This window comes from Petaurus breviceps, unplaced genomic scaffold, assembly GCF_028583685.1.
Source record: "Petaurus breviceps papuanus isolate PSGF00001 unplaced genomic scaffold, PetGlider_PUasm1.0 89262, whole genome shotgun sequence".
In the NCBI taxonomy this organism is placed as follows: domain Eukaryota; kingdom Metazoa; phylum Chordata; class Mammalia; order Diprotodontia; family Petauridae; genus Petaurus; species Petaurus breviceps.
The window spans coordinates 62,577-83,664 of NW_027187032.1; the positions used below are offsets into that span (position 1 = coordinate 62,577).

Here is a 21,088-nt window from a genome sequence, read left to right on the forward strand (position 1 = left end):
AAATCCTGTCTCTGATGCATACATGTTTTGGACTCTGGGCAAGTCATTCAATTCCCAGTTATCTCTGAAACTATTAAGATACAGATAACCTGCTAATCTGCCTTAGTGAAGGGATTTTTTTTTTTTTGCCTTTTGGAGGGCAATTGGGGTTAAGTAACTTGCCCAAGGTTACATGGCTAGTTGGTTTTTTTTTTTTTTTTGTGGGTGTTAAGTGTCTGAGGTCCTCCTGACTCCAGGGTAGGCGCTTTACTCACTGCACCACCTAGCCATCCAGTGGAGGGATTTTCACATCAGTATTTCCCCACAGCATGGAAATCACAGGTCCAATCTCCCACAATCCCAGTCCCCCCAAGCTTCCCCTAAATTCTCCAATCATAAAGTCTGTATTAGTGGAAATGTTTACTTAGTTGGTGATTGGCAGTGTGGGAGATAAAACAGCAGTCCTTGCCCTCGAGGGGCTTTCAATCAGGTTGAGGGGAAGTCAGTTCAAACTGTAGCATGTTAGAACCAGAAGGGACCTCAGAGACCATCCAGTTCAATTCACCTCACTTTCTATCTGAGGACATTGAAGTCTGGAGGAGTGAGATGGGAGGGAGGAGGAATGATTTTTCCAAAGTCATACAGTGATAGATGCTTTCTAATAATAGTCAGTAGTTTATGCTAAGTGTCCAGATAGGAGTCATTGGAGTTTCTAAGAGTAAATCCACTCAAGGAATGATCCTTGAAGGTTGGGGCTGCAAGGAGAAGTTTTATAAAGGAGATGAAGAAGGTCTTGAGGGATGGATAGCAACTAAATAAGCAGGATGGGATAGAGGATGGGATAGAGGTGAGGAAGGCACTCCCCAGAGGGAAACAGCATAAACAAAGACCTGGAAGTGAGAATTCACTGGGGAGTTATTGTATAGCACAACCTGACTGGAATGGAAAGTCCCATAGGGGAACAATAGCTTTAGGAGATGGGGTTTGAGATGTGGGCTAGAGTCAAATGTTCCAGTGATGACAATTGATATGTACCCAGAGTTGATCTCAAAGTACACAAGGTGATGGTCTATAAGAAGGAGTCCCATGTGATGGGTGAGAATTGGGGTGAGGTAGTTATAGGTGGAGTCACTTACTTGATGTTACTTAGATGAGAAGACTACTTTCAATCTCCTCTTACCTGTTGGTCCCAGAACAAGACTGTGAGCAACCCAGTGCTACTAATCCTCTCCTCCCAAAGGTGATCTCTTTCAACCTCCCTGTTCCTGTCAATGGCCCTGTCCTTCTCTTAGTCAAAAAGCATCCACACTGGGTGCTCTGTTACTACACAGAATCGCAAGATTTAGAGGTGAATTGCTGGCAAAGTTCTGAGGATTCCATAGAGAGAACCTTGGGTTGAGGGTGGGTAGCTCCCTGTTTCCTGGGTCAGCCTGGGCCCTGCTCCAGGACCCTACATCTAGCCTCAGCAGCCTTCTTATTTGTAGGTGTCCGACCATGCTGAGGATTCTTTGCCTGGTCTCCTGTGTACTGCTAATGCCCTCGAGGGCTGATCCCGGGGCCCTGTTGAAGCTAGGAATGGATTTCATGAACAAAGGTGAGTGAACATCTGGACTGGGAAGAATTATTCTTCATTTTGTAGGGATCTCCATAGTGGTATAACCCAGCTCATTCTTCTGAAGTGTCCTGGGTTGCACAATTTCATCTTTTTATTCCCCTCCCTTCCAAGGCACAGCTTGTAGACAAAAAAAGGTTCTTTCAAACTAATTTATACTGATGTATAAATGACTGATAAATGCTCAGGATGGGCCTCCTTCTAGGGGGAATTAGCCTCAAATTCTGTAACATAGTTTTCCCTTGTACCTTCGGCAGGTATCAAGATGAGGTATATGAGGTGAGGGTGAGGGGGAGCCTTCCTGGTGTCCCTCACATTCTCCCAAACACACTCTATTTATACAGAAAGCTTATTATGATGGCCTTGGCTGTTAACTTTAAATCACTAGATGCTTGTTTTATTCTTGGTCCTTCATTCTCAGCCTGTCACCAGGGTTAGCAGTTAGTTTGGGTCTGGAGTCAGGGCTCAGTCTGCAGCTGACTTGGGGTTAGAGTTGGGGTCAGGGCTTAGGCTGGGACTAAGATTGGGGCTGAACTCTGTCTGGGACTCGTTATAGGGTTAGGGGCTCAGTCTTGGCTCAACATTAGTTTGGCATCAGGACTCAGTAGGTAGCTAAATTTTGGGCTGCCTCTAGGAAAGGGGTTAAACTTAGTTCTAAGGCTGGGGTTATGAGGCAAGGCTTGTGACCAGGTAGGGGTCCATCTTGGCAGAGATCAGGTATCAGTAGCCAGAGGACTTTCTTCTGTTGACCTTGACCTCATTCCAGTATTCTCACAGATAGGGAAGAATAAGGAAGGCAAATGGGAAGAATGTGAAAGAGAACAGAGCAAGTTCTGGCATAGGAAATGGTGGAGGGGTGTGGTTTGTTCCTTGATGATCCCCAGAGTAGTCACTTCCCTTCTTTTATGCATCAATCACTTAATGAAGCTATGGGTTTACATTGAGGGAGGCTGAATAATGTGGTTGCCCTGCGGTGATATTCAGGAGAATGAGAATAGCCAGTATTTATACCAATTTTGCAAAATGCTTCATATAAAAATGATCTCCTTTGATCCTTGCAACAAGCCATTGGAAACTTAAAGAAGCTGATTAATTTGCCCATGTTTATACAACTAACAACTGTCTAAAGCAGGATTTGAACCCAGGTCAGTCCAACACATGCTATCTACTCCACCACACTGTTGCCTGGTGTCCTACCTTGGGATAGCTCACAGTCTGATGGAGAAAGACTCATACCCATAAAAAATTGTCAATAGCAAAGTCCCTTAGTGATTGGGGCAGACATTCCCTCAGGCCTTCTACATGGTGAATAAGAATGACGTGGGGCTTATGTGGAAATTGACCTTTGCTTCCTTGGAGAAAGAGGAATTTGAGTGGAAATTTAAAGCATGGGTTGGACTGGATATGAACAAAGGACAGGGGAGGGCCTTCCAGAGTGACTGGGGGTACAGGATCAGAGAGAGGATGATTCTACGTAATGCTGTCTCTCTGGGGCCTCTTCTAGCTGTGAAGGATGCCATGGATGAGAGCCAGATATTGGAAAAAATGGCAGCCATGGCTAGCCAGAAGCAGGCTGGGGTCAAGCCGATTAAGGGCATGACAGGGTGAGTGTTGGAATAAAGGAAGAGCTATGAGGAGGAGGAGGATGGGACTTGGGTGGAGATGTCTTGGGAAGTGGGAGGGAACTCTGGGGCAGGATGAGGTCTATCAGAATGATCTGTGGTCATCTCCCAGTGTCCTGAGAGAGGCAGCAGGGCTCAAGGGGAGTATAGAACATGTAAAGTCAGAGCTGGTAAGGACCTTAAGAGATAGAAGATAAAAATTTAAAGCTCGATAGAACCTTAGAACATTGAACATAGAATGTCAGAGCTGAAGAGGACCTTAGAGGTCATATATTCCCTTCATTTACACCGACCTAGAAACATAGACTCAGAGAGGAACAGTGACTTGTCCAAGGTCACACAGTACCGTGTTTCCCCGATAATAAGACACTGTCTTATTAAATTTTTGGACAGAAAAACACCAGAGGGCTTATTTTCAGGGGAGGGCTTATTTTAATGAACATTGACAGCAATTTTAATAAACAGGTAAATGTGAACCAAAAAATGTACCTTTATTCAATAAGCAAATCACTGGGGAAGAACAGGATGACGCGCTCACTGCTGCAGCTCTGATTGGATGCAGCTCGGAGCGCGGCGTGCGTTTCACGGGGGGGGGGCGGTGCATACAGAGGGTACCGTAATGTAGCGTGTAGCACAGTGGATCACCTTCACTACAGTAGCAATCTCAATAGGGCTTATTTTCGGGGGAGGGCTTATTTTAGAGGAATCTTACACAGCAAGGGGAGGGCTTATTTTCGGGATAGGTCTTATTATCAGGGAAACACGGTAAGTCAGATTCAGAGCTTCAATTAGAATCCAGGTCTCCTAAGTCCAAGTCTTGGTTGTTTTTTTTTTTTGTGTGTGTGTGTGTGTTTGTATGTTGACACTTATCTCACTGTCTCACTCATCTTCCTAGGATGAAGGTGAAAGAGGTCACACCTCCTATCATCACACTGGAATTTCTGCCAGGGGTGGGAATTTTCCAGTGTGTGTCTACCAGGATCACCATCACAGGGAAGAGGTGAATGCTGGGAGCCGGGAACATTCCCTGACAGGTTGTCCTTTCCTTCAGGGGCCTGAAGTTCTTCACACTGCGTAGACCTTATGGAACCTGTCACTTAGAGGTGGGATTGAAACCCTGAGAGCAGAAGTGGAAGCACTAGACAGGCCTGGATGACCTACAGGGTGGAGCACAGGCATAAGATAGGACAGAGGATCAGTCTTAGGGAAGGAATTAAACTAGGAAACTCTCTTTGTGTGCATATATAAATTGTGCATGCATAATGGCTATATAACATTATAGAAATAATCACAGGCTCATAGATTTTGAGCTAGAAGTGACCTTGGGATTCCAGCAATTGCATTTTACAGATGAGGAGACTGAGACACATAAAAGTTAAATAATGTGTGCAGAGTCACAAAACTAAGTGAATGTTGGGGGTAGGATTTGAACCCATGTCTTCTGGGCTCCACATTCAGTGCCCTATCCATTACACTGTGCTGCCTCCCGGAGTTGGGGTCCAAAGACCTGGGTTTGCATCTTGGCTTTGCCAAGTGGCAGTTGAATGTGTAACCTCTGGGCAATTCACTTTCCCTCTATGAACCCCACTTGTCAAATGAAGGGGTTGAAATAGATGTTTTCTAGGGGGCCTCCAAAAGGGACTCTAAATTTATATCTCCACTTTATATCAACACCCAGAAGTTCCATGATTTGCCCTCAACCATGCAAGAAGTGGGTGGTGAGCTGAGCCAAGATCTTAGAGCTACATTCTAGATACACCCCGTCTTTAATACATCCCATCACCTTCCCTCAAAACTGTACTTTCCATCACAATTATGGGCATTAGAAATGAATTCAAATTTACCTACCTAAACTTTATGTTCTTCCAGATATGTCTGGATTATTCAGATTGACTTTTAAGAATACTGTAGAAAGAAAAAAGTCAACCAAAAATGTTCCCATGTATAATAAATACTACTCTGAATTGGAGGGGTGTCTAGGTGGCACAGTGGAGAGAGTGTTGGGCCTGGAGTCATCTTCCTGAGTTCAAATCTGGCCTCAGACACTTCCTAGCTGTGTGGCCCTAAGCAAGGCACTTAACCCTGTTTGCCTCAGTTTCCTCATCTGTAAAATGAGCTGGAGAAGAAAATGGCAAACCACTTCAGCATCTTTGCCAAGAAAAACCCAATTAGGGTCACAAAGAGTCAGACATGACTGAAAATGACTGAACAACAACAAAACAACAACTCTGAACTGGGAGTCACACCCAGGTTTTAATCAAGGCTTTGTCATGACATATTGTATTACTTTGGGCAAATGCTTTAACCAACCTGGGCCTCAGTTTTCTCCTCTATAACATGAAGAGGTTGTACTAGACAGAGGCCCCTTATACATCTAACATTCTGGTATTTTGGTTGCTTGATACAGATTCAGTGTCTTTGCAGATAATTCCAGGAAATCTATCCTTTCCCTCCTTAGTTTTATAGGTGGGACAATGGAAATCACTGTGGTCGTGAACATCACGGCCTCTAACCGGCTGCAGCAGGATGAGGCGACAGGGCTGCCTGTATTCCATAGTGAAGGATGTCAGATCATTTTGGTCAGCGTCAAAACCAACCTGCCCAGCAAGTGAGTGTGAAGCAAGTAGTCAACAGGGGCTTGTTCTGGAGATTTGGAGCCCAGTACCCTTGGTTTGATGACTTTGTGGTCAAGGAAGAGGCATTGGCAGGAGCCCTGAGCTCTTTCTGGTCCAGCAAGGTCTATTGCATTGGCCCTAAGCCTGGGTGTCGGTTGTCTTCAGGGCTTGGAGTGAGGGTCTTGAAGAAGGACCTGCAACCATCCTTCTCATGTTCTGCCTTGGCCTAGAGGCCCAAGTTTAGCATCAAATCATTCTTCTTCTTCCCACAGAAAAGGGTATATTTCATACTCAACAGACATAAACAAAATTCCCATTATTATGTTACCTCCTCCCTCCTCTGTGGAGATGGTACATGAACACTCTCCCTCTCTTTTTATTTTTCTGTTCATTTTTTTATTCAGTCAAAACAGTGGATCACTTACCCACCCATTCACAATTTCAGCCACTTACTCACTACATTCATTTACTCATTTATTCACTTACTCCCTTTCTCGATTTACTTACTCCATTCATTCATCTTTCTCTTATTCATTCATTCTTTTTGCTCATGCTTACTTATTCACTCATTCTTTTACTTGTTCCTGCCCTCCTCTTCCATCTTCCTTGTCTTCTGTCCATTCCTTTCTTCCCTCACCATCGGTGTCTTTGTGCCTCTGTGCAGTATGCTTCCTAAAGTGGTCAACAAATTCCTGGACAGCACACTCCAGAAGATTCTCCCTGGCATGGTAAGTTTGAGTTCTCATTGCACTGGGTTTTCCTGGACCTGATCAATCAATTGCTCAGCATTTATGAAGTACCTACTATGTGCCAACCACTATTGTATTCTGGGTGTAAAAGTGAAACACTCTCAGCACTCAAGAAGATTGCATTCTAATAGTATGATAAAACACATATAGGAGAATGTTGGCCAGGGAAGGGAATTTTGGTTTAGGGATACACTGAGATTATGAGTGGAGCAAAGCTAATATTAATTTGATTATTATTCCTAGAGGTCGAAAGCAGGGGTAGAGCTGGATGGGATCTTAGCATTGACCTATTACAATTATATATAGAGGAGAAAACTGAAGGCCAAAATATGGAAAATACATTCCAAATCCTGGAGGATGTTAGTGTTAGAACCAGACAGAGCACCAGGTCCCAGGGCTTCTGGAGCAGGGCTCTGGGTTACTTGTGAACATCTGCCTACCACTTTTGACCCATGACAGGGGTTCTGGCTATTCTCTTGAGTTCTTTTTTCTTTCCCAGATGTGCCCTGCAATTGATACTGTGCTTGAATATGTGAATCACAAGTGGACCAACCTCACAGGTATGTTGTTACAATTATAACTATCATAATTTCAATAATAATAGTTATTGTTAATATCTATTTCTCTAGCTGGGAAATGGAGTCATAGGATGTTAGAGGTGGAAACGACTGTGGGGGTCATTGATTCCAGTTCCAGTTTTGTAGAGGAAGATGATGAGGTCTAAAGAATGAAAGTGACTTGCTTGGGCACATAGCAAGAGTTGGGACAAGAAGCTAGGCTTTATGGATGTCTTTTTACCCTATACAGGCCTGGTTTCTGAAGGAAGTGTTTCCACCTTTGAGGGCTGGGGAATCCTTTCCCTCATGATGGCCCCAGCCCTGAACCAGCTGGTGAAATTTGGGCATCCTCAGGGCCATCTCCCACAAACCTTGTCCGTTCCCTACATCCCTTATGCAGGGGTCTCTGATTGTATGTTCTGTGTCTCTCCCGCACAGAACCTATGCCTTTGGGTGAGGCTGGAAGCATCAAGTACATCCTCACAGGTGGCCCGACCACCACAGCAAGTTACATAGAAGTCGATTTCAGTGTAAGTCCCCAAGTGGGTCTGGGACCTTTCTAAGCTGGATGGATAGGACTCTGTGTTCAGAACCATAGCTGGGCACTGGTAGAAATGGAGGAGGAGAATAAAAGATTTTTGGTGCAGGATAAATTAATGGAGTATCCCCCATCCTGTGCTGAATGTCCAACAGTCCTCTTTGGTACCTTTTGACTTTACAAGATCACATCATCTACCTGTCATGTATAAACCTCAATGAGACTCAGAAATGATAGGATTCTGGAGGGAAGGAAAGAGATGATCAGGGTTCTTTTTAGAACTGGGGTTCTTAATCTTTTTTGGGGGGGTCATGGCTTGGTAAGGCCTAGAGACCCCTTCTCAGAATGATGTTTTTAAATGCATAAAATAAAATAGAATCACAAAAGGAAACCAATTATATTGAAATTGTGGTTCTCAAGATATTTTTTTTTTGCTTTTTTGAAAGGGGGAAGGGAGGGCAATTGGGGTTAAATGACTTGCCCAAGTTAAGTGTCTGAGGCTGGATTTGAACTTAGGTCCTCCTGACTCCAGGGAAGGTGCTCTATTCACTGTGCCACCTAGCTGCCCCTCAAAATATTTTTTAAAAAAAGTTTATGGACCCCAGGCTAAAACCCCTTGTTTTATAACAATAACTGTCATGGCAGTTCTACCCTGGGGCTGAATAAGAAAGGATTGAGGCCTTGGGCCCCTGGAATTATTGAATCAAGGTCTTTGCTTCATCTATGAAATGTGGAAAATAGCTCACTCTCTATCTCACGGGCTGTTGTAAGGACCAAATAGATTGGTGGAATAAAAAATAGTTGATAGCTGTACAGAGCTATATATGTCAGAAATCATGAATATGATAATGATGTGGTAGACTATGGGTTTCCTCCCCTCCTCCAATGCTTCTTCATGACATGAACCCGCAAAGGCCACATGACACTGGAACACAAGATCTACCAGCCATCTAGAAAGGCCTCAAGTAGAGGGCCTCAGATGACTTGCCATCTCAGGACTAGCCCAGCAGAATCAGGCTATGGGGCAATGAATGATTTGGCCACAGCAGTTCTTGAGGATTTACTATCAGGTCATAGAGGGGACTTGAGAAAGAAGGGATCAGTGTCAGTGAAGGAAATGTCCATGTGGATGGAATCATGTGTTGCTGAAGCACTGATGTATGTAAAATATGATGCAAATTAAGAGGAGGCAGCATTCTATAATAAGTAAATAGCTAAACTTGGAAATAAGACCAGTGTCAGAATCTCACCTTACCTGTGTGACTCCGGGCCAATCAGAGCCAGATACTTTTTAGGTCTCAGTTTCCTCATCTACAAAATGATGGGGCTAAACCTGATGACTTTTTCCAGCCCTAGATCTACTTTCCTATGATCTATAATTCTTTGATCCTGTAAAGTCAGGAAGACCAAATTTCAAGTGCTACTTTTGGTACATACTGGCTGTGTGACTATGGGCAAGTCACCTAACTTTTCAGAGTTCCAGGCAACTGAGAATCCTATAAGTTACAGAGCAGCTACTGATCTGTGTTTGCAGAGAGTGTCTCCTTATGGAAGTTCTTCATACCAATGAAATCACAAATTCAATCTAAAAAAAAAGAAAGAAAAAAAGAAAAAGACATCAACAGTCTATTAATATTAATGCTATATTTCTCCTAGCCATCACACATGTGATTTGGGGAATATTCATGTAATGAGGACATTAGATCTGGAAGGACTCCTAGAACATATAATGCCGGACTGAGAGGGACCTTACAGATCATCAAAGGGACCGTCTTCATTTCATAAATGGAGAAACCGATGCTTGGGAAGGGAAGTGGCTTGCCCAGGGTCACACATTAAGTGAGGGGCACAGCCAGGGCTAGAACCCGTGTCTCTTGACTCCCAACCTAACACTCTTTCCACTGTGTCACACTGACTCTTGTGACAATGAAACAGCAAAGTTGAGTGGATGGATGAGGTGATACAGAGGCAGTGAGGCCATGGAGTCCCAGGGCTTGGGTTCAAAGCCTGGCTCTGCTTCTTACAGTCTATAAGTAGTACCTGCGTTGCTCTTCCATAGGTCGCTTAGCTTGATTGGGTCTAGGTTTCCTTGAGGGGGCTGGACAAGATGACCTCAAAGGTCCATCTTCCGTCTCCAAAGCTAAGATCTCTTCAATGTCACCATTTCAGTATTCACAGACTTCTTAATGATTTGCTATTTAGCCTCAGTTCAGTTGTTTCACTTGTGTCCATCTCTTTATGAACCCATTTTGGGGTTTTCTTGGCAAAGATACTGGAGTGGTTTGCCATTTTCTCCGAGGTAAATGGGGTTAAATGGTTTATCTGAGGCCAGATTTGAACTCAGGAAGAGGAGTTTTCCTCACTCTAGGCCTGGTACTCTGTGCACTATGGCGCCATCTAACTGCCTTAGCATCAGTGTGTATAACTGAGAAAGGAATTTATCCTTGAGGCTGAGAGAATGTCCATCTCTCCTGTGCCCAACCATATAGCCTGTGGTCCAGAGAGAAGAGGGTGATACCATCGATCTGCCTGAAGATGGAGCTGCTGTCACAGTGCTGGGAGACTATCCGGATGGCTCATCCCAACTGGTGCTCTCTGCAGCATTATTCACTGCCGAGTTAACCCTCCTGCGGAAATCTTTTGATGTGGACATCAAAGGCAAAACTGTGAGTCACTTTCCACTCCCTGGCCCTGATCTTGACCCTACTCCTGGTCACACGCAGGAGGAGGTTGCTTTCCTTCTAGTCTGAAGGGTCTAGGGCCTTGCGCTCAGTACTTATTGGGGTTCCCTCCACCTTGAGTGATGGTCATTCCTTCTCCTGTTTGACTGAAGCTTCCTCAAGCCTGGGATCCTAGCTTCTTCATCTTCTTTATCCCTCAGTGCTGAGGACAGTTTTCACTGATGGTATGTCATAAATATTTGTCAGATTGAGATTCTGTTTTTGTTTTACAGATTGGCAAGCTCCCACCACATACGACCAAAACGCTAGCACGCCTCGTGCCTCGGGTGAGTCATTTCACCCGGCTTTGACCTCTTAGATTGGACCACAGGGGAAAAAAAAAACAGTGCTCCCCTTCCCACAAAACTGGCTGAGGGAGGCCTTCATAGTTTACTTTTCTCTAGGTTTTCTAAAGCACTTTCTTGATCACAACTCTATGAGCTAAGTAGTACAGGCATTATTAACATTCCAGTTCTATAGATGGGGAAAGAGAGATGTAGAGATGTTAGCAAACTATAGATTGAGAACTCGAAGGAACCTTAGTGAAACAGTTTACCCAGTCCTCTCATTTTATTTTTTTTTGCCTTTTTTTTCAAGGGTAATTGGGTTAAGTGACTTGACCTGGCTAGTGTGTCAAGTGTCTGAAGCCTGATTTGAACTCAGGTCCTTCTGACTTCAGGGCTGGTGCTCTATTCACTGTGACACCTAGCTGCCCCCCCCCCCCAGTCCTCTCATTTTAAAGATGAGGAAATTGAGACTCAGGTCAAATGACAAACATAATAAATATTAACACTAAGATTTGAACTTGACTTTTCTGGCTTAAAAACCATCCTTCTATCATGCCATACCACCTCCTTTGTGCCTCTTTCTCCCACCTTGTGGAGGAAATGGTAAGGGGGCTGTTGAGGACATTTTATTCCTGAGATGAGACTTGAAATGCTATAAGCATCTTCCCAGGGCCAAGCTGCCAAGAGAGTTGCCACAATACAGAATCAAATAAAATGGGATGAAAATAATTTTTGATAATATATTGTTAATATGTGTATTTTTTTTATTTCTGGGAGATGTGAGGAAGGGTGTTTTTTTTTTTAATTAGCAAGCTGAAAATTTTTTAGGAGAAATATTGCCTCAGCACATTGAATTTTTCTCAAATTCATTTATCACAGTTGTTCTACCACCAGTCTATTGGTACTGTTGGACCAACAGATAAATGGCATTCTCTACTGTCCTTTTGGTCCAAGAGAAGGCAATGGTGCTGAGGGCATCAGAAGTGAACAGACTATCACATTATCAATTTAATATCTATGTCTTATTTGGAAAAGATGGCTGAAGATGGTCATACAGAATGTGAGTGTGGAAAAGTAAGGGAAACATTTTCTCCACTTTCTTGTGCCTGTGTACAAGGAGAAGCAGAAATATGTGAACGGTACATTTCCTTTGATCAATGTACAAACAATGATGAGGATTTTCCTCCATTTCTGCTGAGTAAACAGCTACAGGATTTGTCCTGAAGAGAGTGTCTTGGATTCCTGCAGGTTCGTAAGGCCTATCGCAAACCAGTGCCTTTGATGACTCAAATCAGAATCAGTAAGCCCCCCAAAGTCATCATGAAAGCAGGCAAGAGCCAGCTGCACCTCCATGGCACAATAGAGATGTTTGCTGTCCATCCCAAGTCAGGCCCTTCCTCCATGTTTGTTCTAGAAACTGTGAGTATTCAAACCATTTCTCTTTCACTAACAGGCCCTGCCTATCCTGTCCTTGTGATGTCAGCTTACTAGAGGCTAATTATTGGGCAATTGATCATATGATCTGATCTAATTGTCTTACTGGTTCCATGGGAGGCAACATGATTGGCACCTTCAGATCTCTAAAAGAGTCTCTTAAGGAAGAGGGATTAGACTCGGTCCACTTGGTTCTAGAAGGCAGAAGTAGGAAGAAGGTGGAAGTTATAGGGAGGCAGATTTTAACTTGATTTTAGGAAGAACTCCCTAAAAACTCAACAATGGAATGGTCTGCCTTGGGAAGTAGTGATCAGTTCTCTGTTACTGGAGGTTTTAATGGAGAGTCTGGACAACCCCTTGTAGGGGAAATTATAAAGGAGACAGAAAAGGGATATAGATATTAGATGAGATGTCCTCAGAGGCCCTTGTCCATGGGGCTGGAGATTTGATGAGTGGATAACCAAACTGAGTTGGCCATGATATAGACACAGGTTTAGGAGATCTCAAGATCATTCTATCATCTGAAAAATATTTAGGAACTACCCAGAGTTGTGCTAGTTGCTTTGCAGGGCACAAGGAACTATAGAGATGAAATTCTTGACTGGTGGGATCATGGGGCTGAGGGTATGGGGACTGGGAAAATGGATGATGATCTTATTTGATCTTGGACTTGAACAAAGTAGGAAGTGGTTGGGTTGAATGGTTTCTAAAATCCCTTATAGCTCTGATGTTCTATAAATCTATGGTTTGAATTCATCTTTACTGACAGGACCAAAGCGAATGACACTGTATGTTTCCCATCCCTCTCCCAAACATTTTTATCCTTGTTTCATTGATTAAAATAAACATTCTGGACTATCTTGTAGGGGCTGAGCTGTCAGAGAAAAAGTGGCTCAGTAGAAATGGGAAGGAAGGTCCTTGGACTATATAATACTATATAAGAAAAGTGTGAGAAGATCAACAAATTGTGTGCATGTGAACCTTGGGTCTTTGTTAGCTCTAGCTGAAGAGTCATCTCCTTCTTTCCCACTTGCTGCCTTCCCATACCTTCGCTCCTGGTGGAGACATGTCCTTACCTGAGGGCTGGTTCTATCTATTGGAGTTGAGAGTCTGGAGGAAGGCATGTCTGACTACATATCTAAAAGGCTTACATGCTTGAAAAGTGCCATGCTCTTGGACTGACTTTCTGTTCTTTGCCCCCGGTAGCACTTCAGCCTGGACATTCAGTACTCATTGAGTGAAGACAAGGTGCACATGGTCACATCCATGGACAAGTAAGTGGCGATCACTCACTCTGGTGCAGGAGCATTCTCTTTGGCAAATACACACATGGACAAATGTAACAAATAGCTACATTACACTCACCCATGACATACCCACAGAACACATTTGTCTGTGAAATGTATAATATGCACTCACTCAAAGAATATGCTATTATCTGACATACTAGACTTATGGATATGCCACCTCACATGTTATATGACACACATGTGAAATGAACACACTTACATGATGTGCTGTAGGCAGTCTATGTAATACATACTCATGATATACATGAAGTACATAATATATAGCTTAGTGATCACATATACCACACTGAGATATACGTACACAATGCAGATGTGTTGTTTCAAGGGGGAAAGAAAATGAGATCTTAATTAAAAGAATTGGCACTGAACACCCTGGGTAGGTTAAACCTATCCTACCCTAGTTTTTCCTGGTGGGAGATGGGGAGACACACTCAGGAAGAAGAGAAGACACAATTCCTTTCCCCTAAAGAGCAAATGGCCTCGTGGTCATGGCTGTAGAGTGTGTGGTTGTAGAAGGATCTGGAACAGAAGCTATCAGCCTTGGTATCTCTCCAGTTCAAGTTTGTTAGCAGGAGCTATCCCAGCCTGAACCTAGTCCCTCCTCGGGGTCCTGGAATTGCTCCCCACCACCTCCTGTTAGGTTTTAACCTTTTTTTCCTGAAAAAGATGTCCCTGCCTCCCAGGCTGCCCAAATATCTCTTTCCTACCTCTGACTGGCTTCTCTTTCTTCTCGGCAGGTTGCTTGATCTTTCTGTGGCATCTTCCTCCATTGGATCCTTTAAGGTAAATGTATAGAGCTTCTATTTTATCTTACTTTATTTGGGTAAGTGATGGAGAACATACTGGACTTGGAGTCAGAAAGACCTGTGTTCAAATACTGCTTATGATACCAGCTTAGATGACTATGAACAAATCATTTAATTTATCTGTATAATGAGGATAATCCTGACAGTAGTAACTAATTTGTGGTGTTGTGAGGCCCCAGTGATATACTATATTTAAAGCAATTTGCAAATGTTAAAGTGCTTTCACAACTTTAGCTTTCATTATTGGACACCATATAGCCATAAGTAACTCATACAGGTGATTTTGTTCTAAACCTGGTTAATGAAAAGAAGTGTCCTGACAGTAGAAACAGTAACTGAGTAGTAGTGGGGGATAGGTTTTCATGAAACTATCTTCACTCTTGCTTCTGTCCCCCCATGCTTTCCTGTACACATGCCTAGTCTCTTATAAATAATGGTACATTTTTAGGAGCTGCCTGGGAATAAAATCTGTGGGGGACCTTAATTGTTCCTGGGTTATTAACTGTAGGTGGTAAAAAAAAATAGGCAACAGGGAGGCTGTTCGACAAGAGCCAATCTAGCATAGTGTAGAGATGGATTTCAGCAGTGTTAAACTCCTTTAATTAATTGGAGTACTTTAGAACAGTTCTCTGGTTCCCTTCTCTTCATAGACTCATGGGTCTCCTTAGGAGATGTTCCCCCTTTTCCCAATAGTGCATATAGATGAGACTTAGTTCCCTAGACCCAGACTCAAACAGGCTGGTTCTGAGGAGACAGAAGGCTTTGTTCAAATGTTCATTAGTATGTAGTATACCAGTGCTGAATTTCCAATGTTCCTAGTCCTGGGAATATCCAAATCATGGAACAAATCTGACATGTTTTTATTTTAAAATTTTGCATTATCTCTTGTTTTCCTATTGCCTTAATTTTCTTTCCTTAATATATGTTTCCTCTTCCTTTCCCTCTTCTTCTTGTATTTTTTTTCTTTTGCGGAGGTAGAAGGCAAGGCAATTGGGGTTATTTGACTTTCCCAAGGTCACTCAGCTAGCAAGTGTTAAGTGTCTGAGGCTGGATTTGAACTCAGGTCCTCCTGACTCCAGAGCCAGTGCTCTATTCAGTGCGCCACCTAGCTGCCCCATTTTCCTCTTCTTCTTACAGTTATTCCTTATAACACAAGACTAGAAAAAAAAGAAACAGAAGAGAAATAAATTCATCAAAGCTAATTAGTACATCAACTGAGTTTGACAGTGCCTAGCATAGTTCTTGGCATATAGTAGGTGCTCAGTCAGCACTTATTGACTTGATTTGACCCTATGTGAAGCATTTTACACTCATAGTTGCTCACCTTTACAAAGAGGAGAAAGAATTACATTCTTATATCTCTTTTTCAGGGTCAAATTTGGTCATTATAATTACATAGCATATGGTTTCAGTGTTTTTCTCTCCATTTACATTGTTGTAGTCATTGCACCTATTTTTTTTCCTGCCTTGGTTCATTTAATTTTCCATTGGTTTCTCCTAAGATGCTTGATAGAACACTAACCTGCTGTGCCAAAGCAGTGGTCAGACTAGACACCAGACCAGGTCTGGCCAGGTGCTGGTGAACTCTACTGACTCCCTGCTGTCATGAGGAGGGGAAGGGTTGGGCTGTGAATCAGCTGCATGACAACAGTACTTCCCATTTTTCTCTGTGTTAAACATCCTTGAGGCTATTTTTCTTTTTTTTTTTTCCTTTGGTGGAGAGGAAGAAGGGGATAAGATGAAGTAGCTGTGAATCAGTTGGCACAAAACCTTGATTTCTTTAGCCCTGAGTACCTGGGCTTCATGAACTAATGACATTTTAGTGACCAACTCTTGTTACCATGGCTAACGCTCTCTGTTTGTGGGCAAGGCAGAAATCCATTGTCTATTCTTGTCTCAAGACAGTGACCTACTGGTAGTTTTATCCATCTAGAACTATTTGTAGGGACTTCTAACTCCTAATCAATCAATTAATAAACATTTATTAAGCACTTACTATGTGCCAGGCACTGTCCTAAGAGCTAAGTGTACAAAAAGAATCAAAAGACAGTCCCTGCCCTCAAGGACCTTATAGTCTAACAAGGGTGACAATATGCAAATATATATACAAAGTAAGCTATTACAAGATAAATAGGAAATAATTAACAGAAGGAAGGCACTGGAATTAAGATGGATTGGGGAAGGCTTGCAGTAAAAGATGGGATTTTAGTTGGGACTTAAAGAAAGCCAGGTGGTCAGTAGTAGAGAAGGGAGAACATTCTGGGCATGCAAACAGGACCCCACTCTCCAGGACACACTGAAGACAGGATGACCCTATCCGAAACCAGAGGCTAAGTACTTAATTCACCAGGGAAGAAGGAACAGGGTCTCCCAACCACCCTCTCTCCCTCAGCCATAGCAACTTCAGGTCACCATACAAATGTCGATTTATTCCCTAAGATGGTAGGATCTTGCGAAACTCTTACTTAATCAGACAAGAGGGTCCTTCCCCTCCATCTTTTGAGAAGGTTAACATACTGAGACAGTGGGTAACAACCAGCAGTAGATATGATCCTCTTACTCCTTGCTGACTTTTTGGAAGAGATATCTACCTACTGGCTCATGAGTGATGCTGCCCTTGGCACAGATGGTATCCAGGGGTGGATGAACCAAGTTCGTGCTTGCTAGTGTAAGGGAGATATTCCTGACTCCTCAACCCCAATGAATGGAACTAACAAAATGTTTAGGCAAAGAGTCATTCTCCATAATAAAGGAGTGGGTGTGAATCAGAGATTCTTAAAATTTCTTATTTTGTGGACTCCTTTGGTAATCTAATAAAACCTTTTCAGAACAACAGTTTTATATGCATAAAATAACATACATAGGATTTTTTAATACATAGGATTATAAGGAAACGAATTATTTTGAACTATAGTCATTGAAATATTAAGAAAAACCCCAAATTATCAGACCCCAGGTTAAAGACATCTGGTGTAGAGTATCTTGTTAGTTACATTAATTGGGGTTGAGGAGTGAGGGGCATTCCTCTTACATTAGCATATATACCATGGCAGTACCCAAGGGGGTGACTGCTCCTGGTGCAATGAACAAAACACTGGGGATACAGTCAGCAAATCTGGGTTTGAATGCTTCCTCTGCCATATGTTATCTATTGTGACCTTGGGCATGTCACTGCTAATCTTTGGGCTTCAGTTTCCTCATCTGTAAAACAAGGGGATTGGACAAAATGGCCTCTAAGGAACGCTTTCTGTGCTGAATGTGTGATATTTTGTTTTTATGAACCTCATGGCAGCTCAGGCAAACACAGGTAAGCCCTAGTTGGTGAGAGTGGGGCTTCCTGGGGAGGGGACCACCTTCTTGCAAAGTCCCAGTTCTCCAAAAAGTCTCAGGGCCCTGTAATATTCAGAGAACCTTCACTTTCCTCCTCCCAGGGCTCAAGCCAATCAAGGTCTCTGTTCTGTTACCTTCTGGAATTGGGTATCTACAGTGAAGGCCAGACTGTACCTCCATCCTTTTCATGGGGGATGGTCAATGGAAAATGGGGAAGGGTCCCAGCTTCCCTATCTATAAAATTAGGAAGTCTGACTAAGTGATTTCTAAGATAACTTGTCCCTCTGATACTTTATTTTCAAAGCCATAGTTTTCTGATACCCTATGTCTGTTTCTTGCAGGAAAAAAAGCTGAAAGAATTTTTAACTAGTTTACTTCAAGAGGCTTATGTACCACTCATCAATGGTGAGGATCAAAAGGCATTTTACTTTTGCCATGGGGCAACTGATTACTGCTGGTGGGGAAAGGGCAGGGAGGCATCCTGGGCAGTGGAGATGTGACCCTGGTCAAATATCTTGGTTATTCATTGTCTTTGAATGTGACTAGATAAGTAGGGGTAGGAGTAATGGCAAGCTCCTGGGGAAACCAGTCTTGGTCTTGACATCCTGAATATCACACCCAGAGAGAATGACAGTAGCAGGAAAAATTCTGCACTGGAATTCATGACCCTGGATTTGTCCCTGGCACACATAAAGCCGTATGACCTTGATGTGACCTAAATCTCTTAAAACCTCAGCTTCCCCATCTGCAAAACCAGGATAATAATCCTGATACCACCTACATCACAGTGAGAATAATGCTTTGAAAGGCATTGTGGGTATGCTGGTCAGAATATTGGAGCTGAAGTCAAGAAGACAGGCTCAAATCCTGTCTCAGATCCTTAAACTAGTGCCATGATCCTGGTCAAATCACTTAAACTGTCTGGGCCTCAGTTTCCTTATCTGCAAAATGAAGGATTGGATGACCTCTGAGTTTCCTTCCAGTTCAAAATTCTATAATTTTATAAACTTTGAATACTACAGAAATGTTGACTCTCTTTGTCTTCAGCTGATAGTGTCCTCTTATCTTTTTTAGGTGCACTGGAAGTTGGGTTCCCCCTTCCAGACTTCCTGGGCACGAAGTATGGCCAATCAGAGCTGGCCATTGTGGAGGTATGAGTCAGGGCTCTAGCTGCTTCCTGGCTTCCTTATCTCTAATGTTGGGAGGGAGTAGAGAGGCCTGGACTGACATCAAGGGGGGTTGGGGTTTCAAATTCCCTTCCCCTCCCCAGGCCACTATAACTTCTGCCATGAATAAAGAGCAGCTTTCTACCTAGGGAATGATTTCCCCCTCCCCACATACACACTCAGGCCTGGCTTGAAGTCCTAACTCTGGTTGCTTGACTTTGGGGAAGTCACCTTCCTTCTTGCTGCCTCTCTCTGGCTTTTCCTCTAATGGAAAGTCTTTTCATAACTCCATACCATGTCCCTGAACCAGAGTGAACCAGAGGTGGTATCTATGACTGGCCAAGGCACTGATTCAAAACATCATGAGCAAGCCGGGTCCCAGAAATACCAGGGGGTCCCCCTTTCCGTGCTTCCAGTTCACACATTATTTTGTGCAAGGGGGCCAGGTCAGGCTTTATTATTCCTTTTTTTTTCAGAGAAGATATTGAAGCTTTATAGAAAGGAAATGACTTGCCTAAGGTTACACAGTAGATTAGAGATTGCCGGGAGCAGAAATCTGAGAGCAGCATTTAGAGGAGACCCACAGACATATACAGCAGATACATCTGCGGGTTGCTTTAGCATGGGACTCTGAGCCCCTAGGCTCTTGCTCTTTGTGTTCTGTAGGGAATAGGTCTGAAGGAAATCCTAAGAGGGCCGGGAAAGATTGTGAGTTGGTATAGAAACAGACTGCTTAATTTAACAGAAATCTTCCTCTTTGCACACCTTTCCTTTCTTCCTAGTGGATTATGGTTCCAATTTAGACACCTTTCATCAGGCTAACCAGGCCATTCCCAGAGGCTGGGGCAGAGGGTGTGTGTGTGTGTGTGTGTGTGTGTGTGTGTGATGCCCTGGGGCACATTGTGGGAGTCCAGACCCTTCTTATTTCCTCTTTCCTCCCTGTCCCCAGGACCCCTAAGACAAGGTCCCACTGTTTTCTTGAGTACAGGTCCCATAGCAGGTGGCAGATGGAATGAACCCCATGCCAAGCACCCATCTCCACAGGAATTTAGGCAAAGAGGTCCTTCTTACATGAGGTTCTATTTCTTTTCTTTTCTGTCAGAACACCCTGGTGGTGGACCTGCGGACATCCTAGGGGAGAGGAGGAGCTGCCTTATTGCTCAGGGTACCTGCCTCATGTCAAGAGAGCCGAGTCCACCCCTCTTCCAGACTTCAGCCTTCTCCATTTTGCCTATGAATGTTTTTCCTCAGTTAAGGAGAGGGAAAGGGCTTTACCTGTGGCCTGTCTCAGTAACCAGATAAATGGCTTCTCCGCAATCTGACTGACATCTTTGCTTGCAGCAAATCTACCCTCATGAACTTCTCTCCCCCTCTCTACATGATCACTTCAGAGACCTGGGTTCTAGGTCCAGTTCTGTCTCTCCCCCTCTGCTTGACGCTTGCCAAGTCACACTGCCCATGTGACCTGAAATCTAAGCTCCAAGGTCAATACACTGCCCTACCCTGGGGATGTAGCAAGTGGCACTGAGAGAAGAGACACTGGGCAATAGGGGTTGGCAGTGGATGATTGGCAGTGTTTGTGTTGGAGGTGATGGTAGGTGGGAAGTGAAGCAGGGTAAGAAGAGGGATAGAGATGGTAGAAAGTAAAAGTCAACAACATGCCCCACTTCTCCTCTAGCCTGCAGCTGGATGTGGTCAAAAGCAGGCAGACCCATAGTGACTCTCAGTTGGAAGAAACTTTGGAGGGTGTCTCATCCAACCCCTTTGCCCTTCAATCACCATGAGAGAGAATTTTCTACAATGGTCCCTCACTGATCACTCATTTTTTTTCCTGTACAGTTGTCCATTCTCAATCATTATTAGCAATAATAATAACAATGAAAATAGCTGACATCAGTGTTCATCCATTCATTTGTTCATTCATTCATTCAGCATTGACTAAGGACCTGCTGGGTGTATGACCCTGAGACTGACCCCAGTGATATCAATGAATTATAGAGATTCTATGGGGGGGGGGCTTACAGTCTAATGGGGGAAGGGCAAATTCACACCATGGATGTCCATGATACAAAGTAGACCGAGAGATAAATGCAAAGAAAAGATCCAGGCAGAGACACCTGGGATAGTTAAAGAGGGAGAGATCACTTTCACTTCAGCCAAGGTTGAGAAGGGTGGAATGGATCAGGGTGGGGTTCTGACTTGTGATCTGGGCCTGAAGGAAGGGAGGGGGGTAGGGCCTTCCATTGGTAGTGATGGTGGGAGGATCTACTCCCCTAGGGAGACAGCAGTGGGCAGGAAGAGGATGAAGATGGAGAGTCCATTTAGATTAGAATACAGAACAACTGAAGGGGAGAAGTATGAGA

The 21,088-nt window shown here is 43.6% G+C and overlaps 1 protein-coding gene across 1 annotated transcript; it reads left to right on the top strand.

Annotated features, from left to right (window-relative positions):
• The first annotated feature begins 1,473 nt into the window (after positions 1–1,473).
• BPIFB6 (BPI fold containing family B member 6) lies at positions 1,474–19,860 on the top strand. The gene is made up of 15 exons (XM_069107233.1): positions 1,474–1,573; positions 3,096–3,195; positions 4,109–4,213; positions 5,672–5,821; positions 6,493–6,556; positions 7,077–7,137; positions 7,573–7,664; positions 10,162–10,338; positions 10,626–10,679; positions 11,928–12,098; positions 13,320–13,387; positions 14,161–14,206; positions 17,901–17,964; positions 18,634–18,710; positions 19,828–19,860. The coding sequence occupies exons 1-15, from the start codon at positions 1,474–1,476 to the stop codon at positions 19,858–19,860; spliced, it is 1,362 nt and encodes a 453-aa protein (XP_068963334.1).
• The last annotated feature ends 1,228 nt before the right edge of the window (positions 19,861–21,088 follow it).

What these genes read in the sequence shown, in the direction of transcription:
- BPIFB6 (XM_069107233.1), top strand. Translation starts at nt 1,474, where the DNA reads ATGCTGAGGATTCTTTGCCTGGTCTCCTGTGTACTGCTAATGCCCTCG. An exon ending in ACATAGAAGTCGATTTCAGT is followed by an intron (nt 7,665 to 10,161) that starts GTAAGTCCCCAA and finishes CCAACCATATAG; the next exon opens with CCTGTGGTCCAGAGAGAAGA. An exon ending in TGGACATCAAAGGCAAAACT is followed by an intron (nt 10,339 to 10,625) that starts GTGAGTCACTTT and finishes TTTGTTTTACAG; the next exon opens with ATTGGCAAGCTCCCACCACA.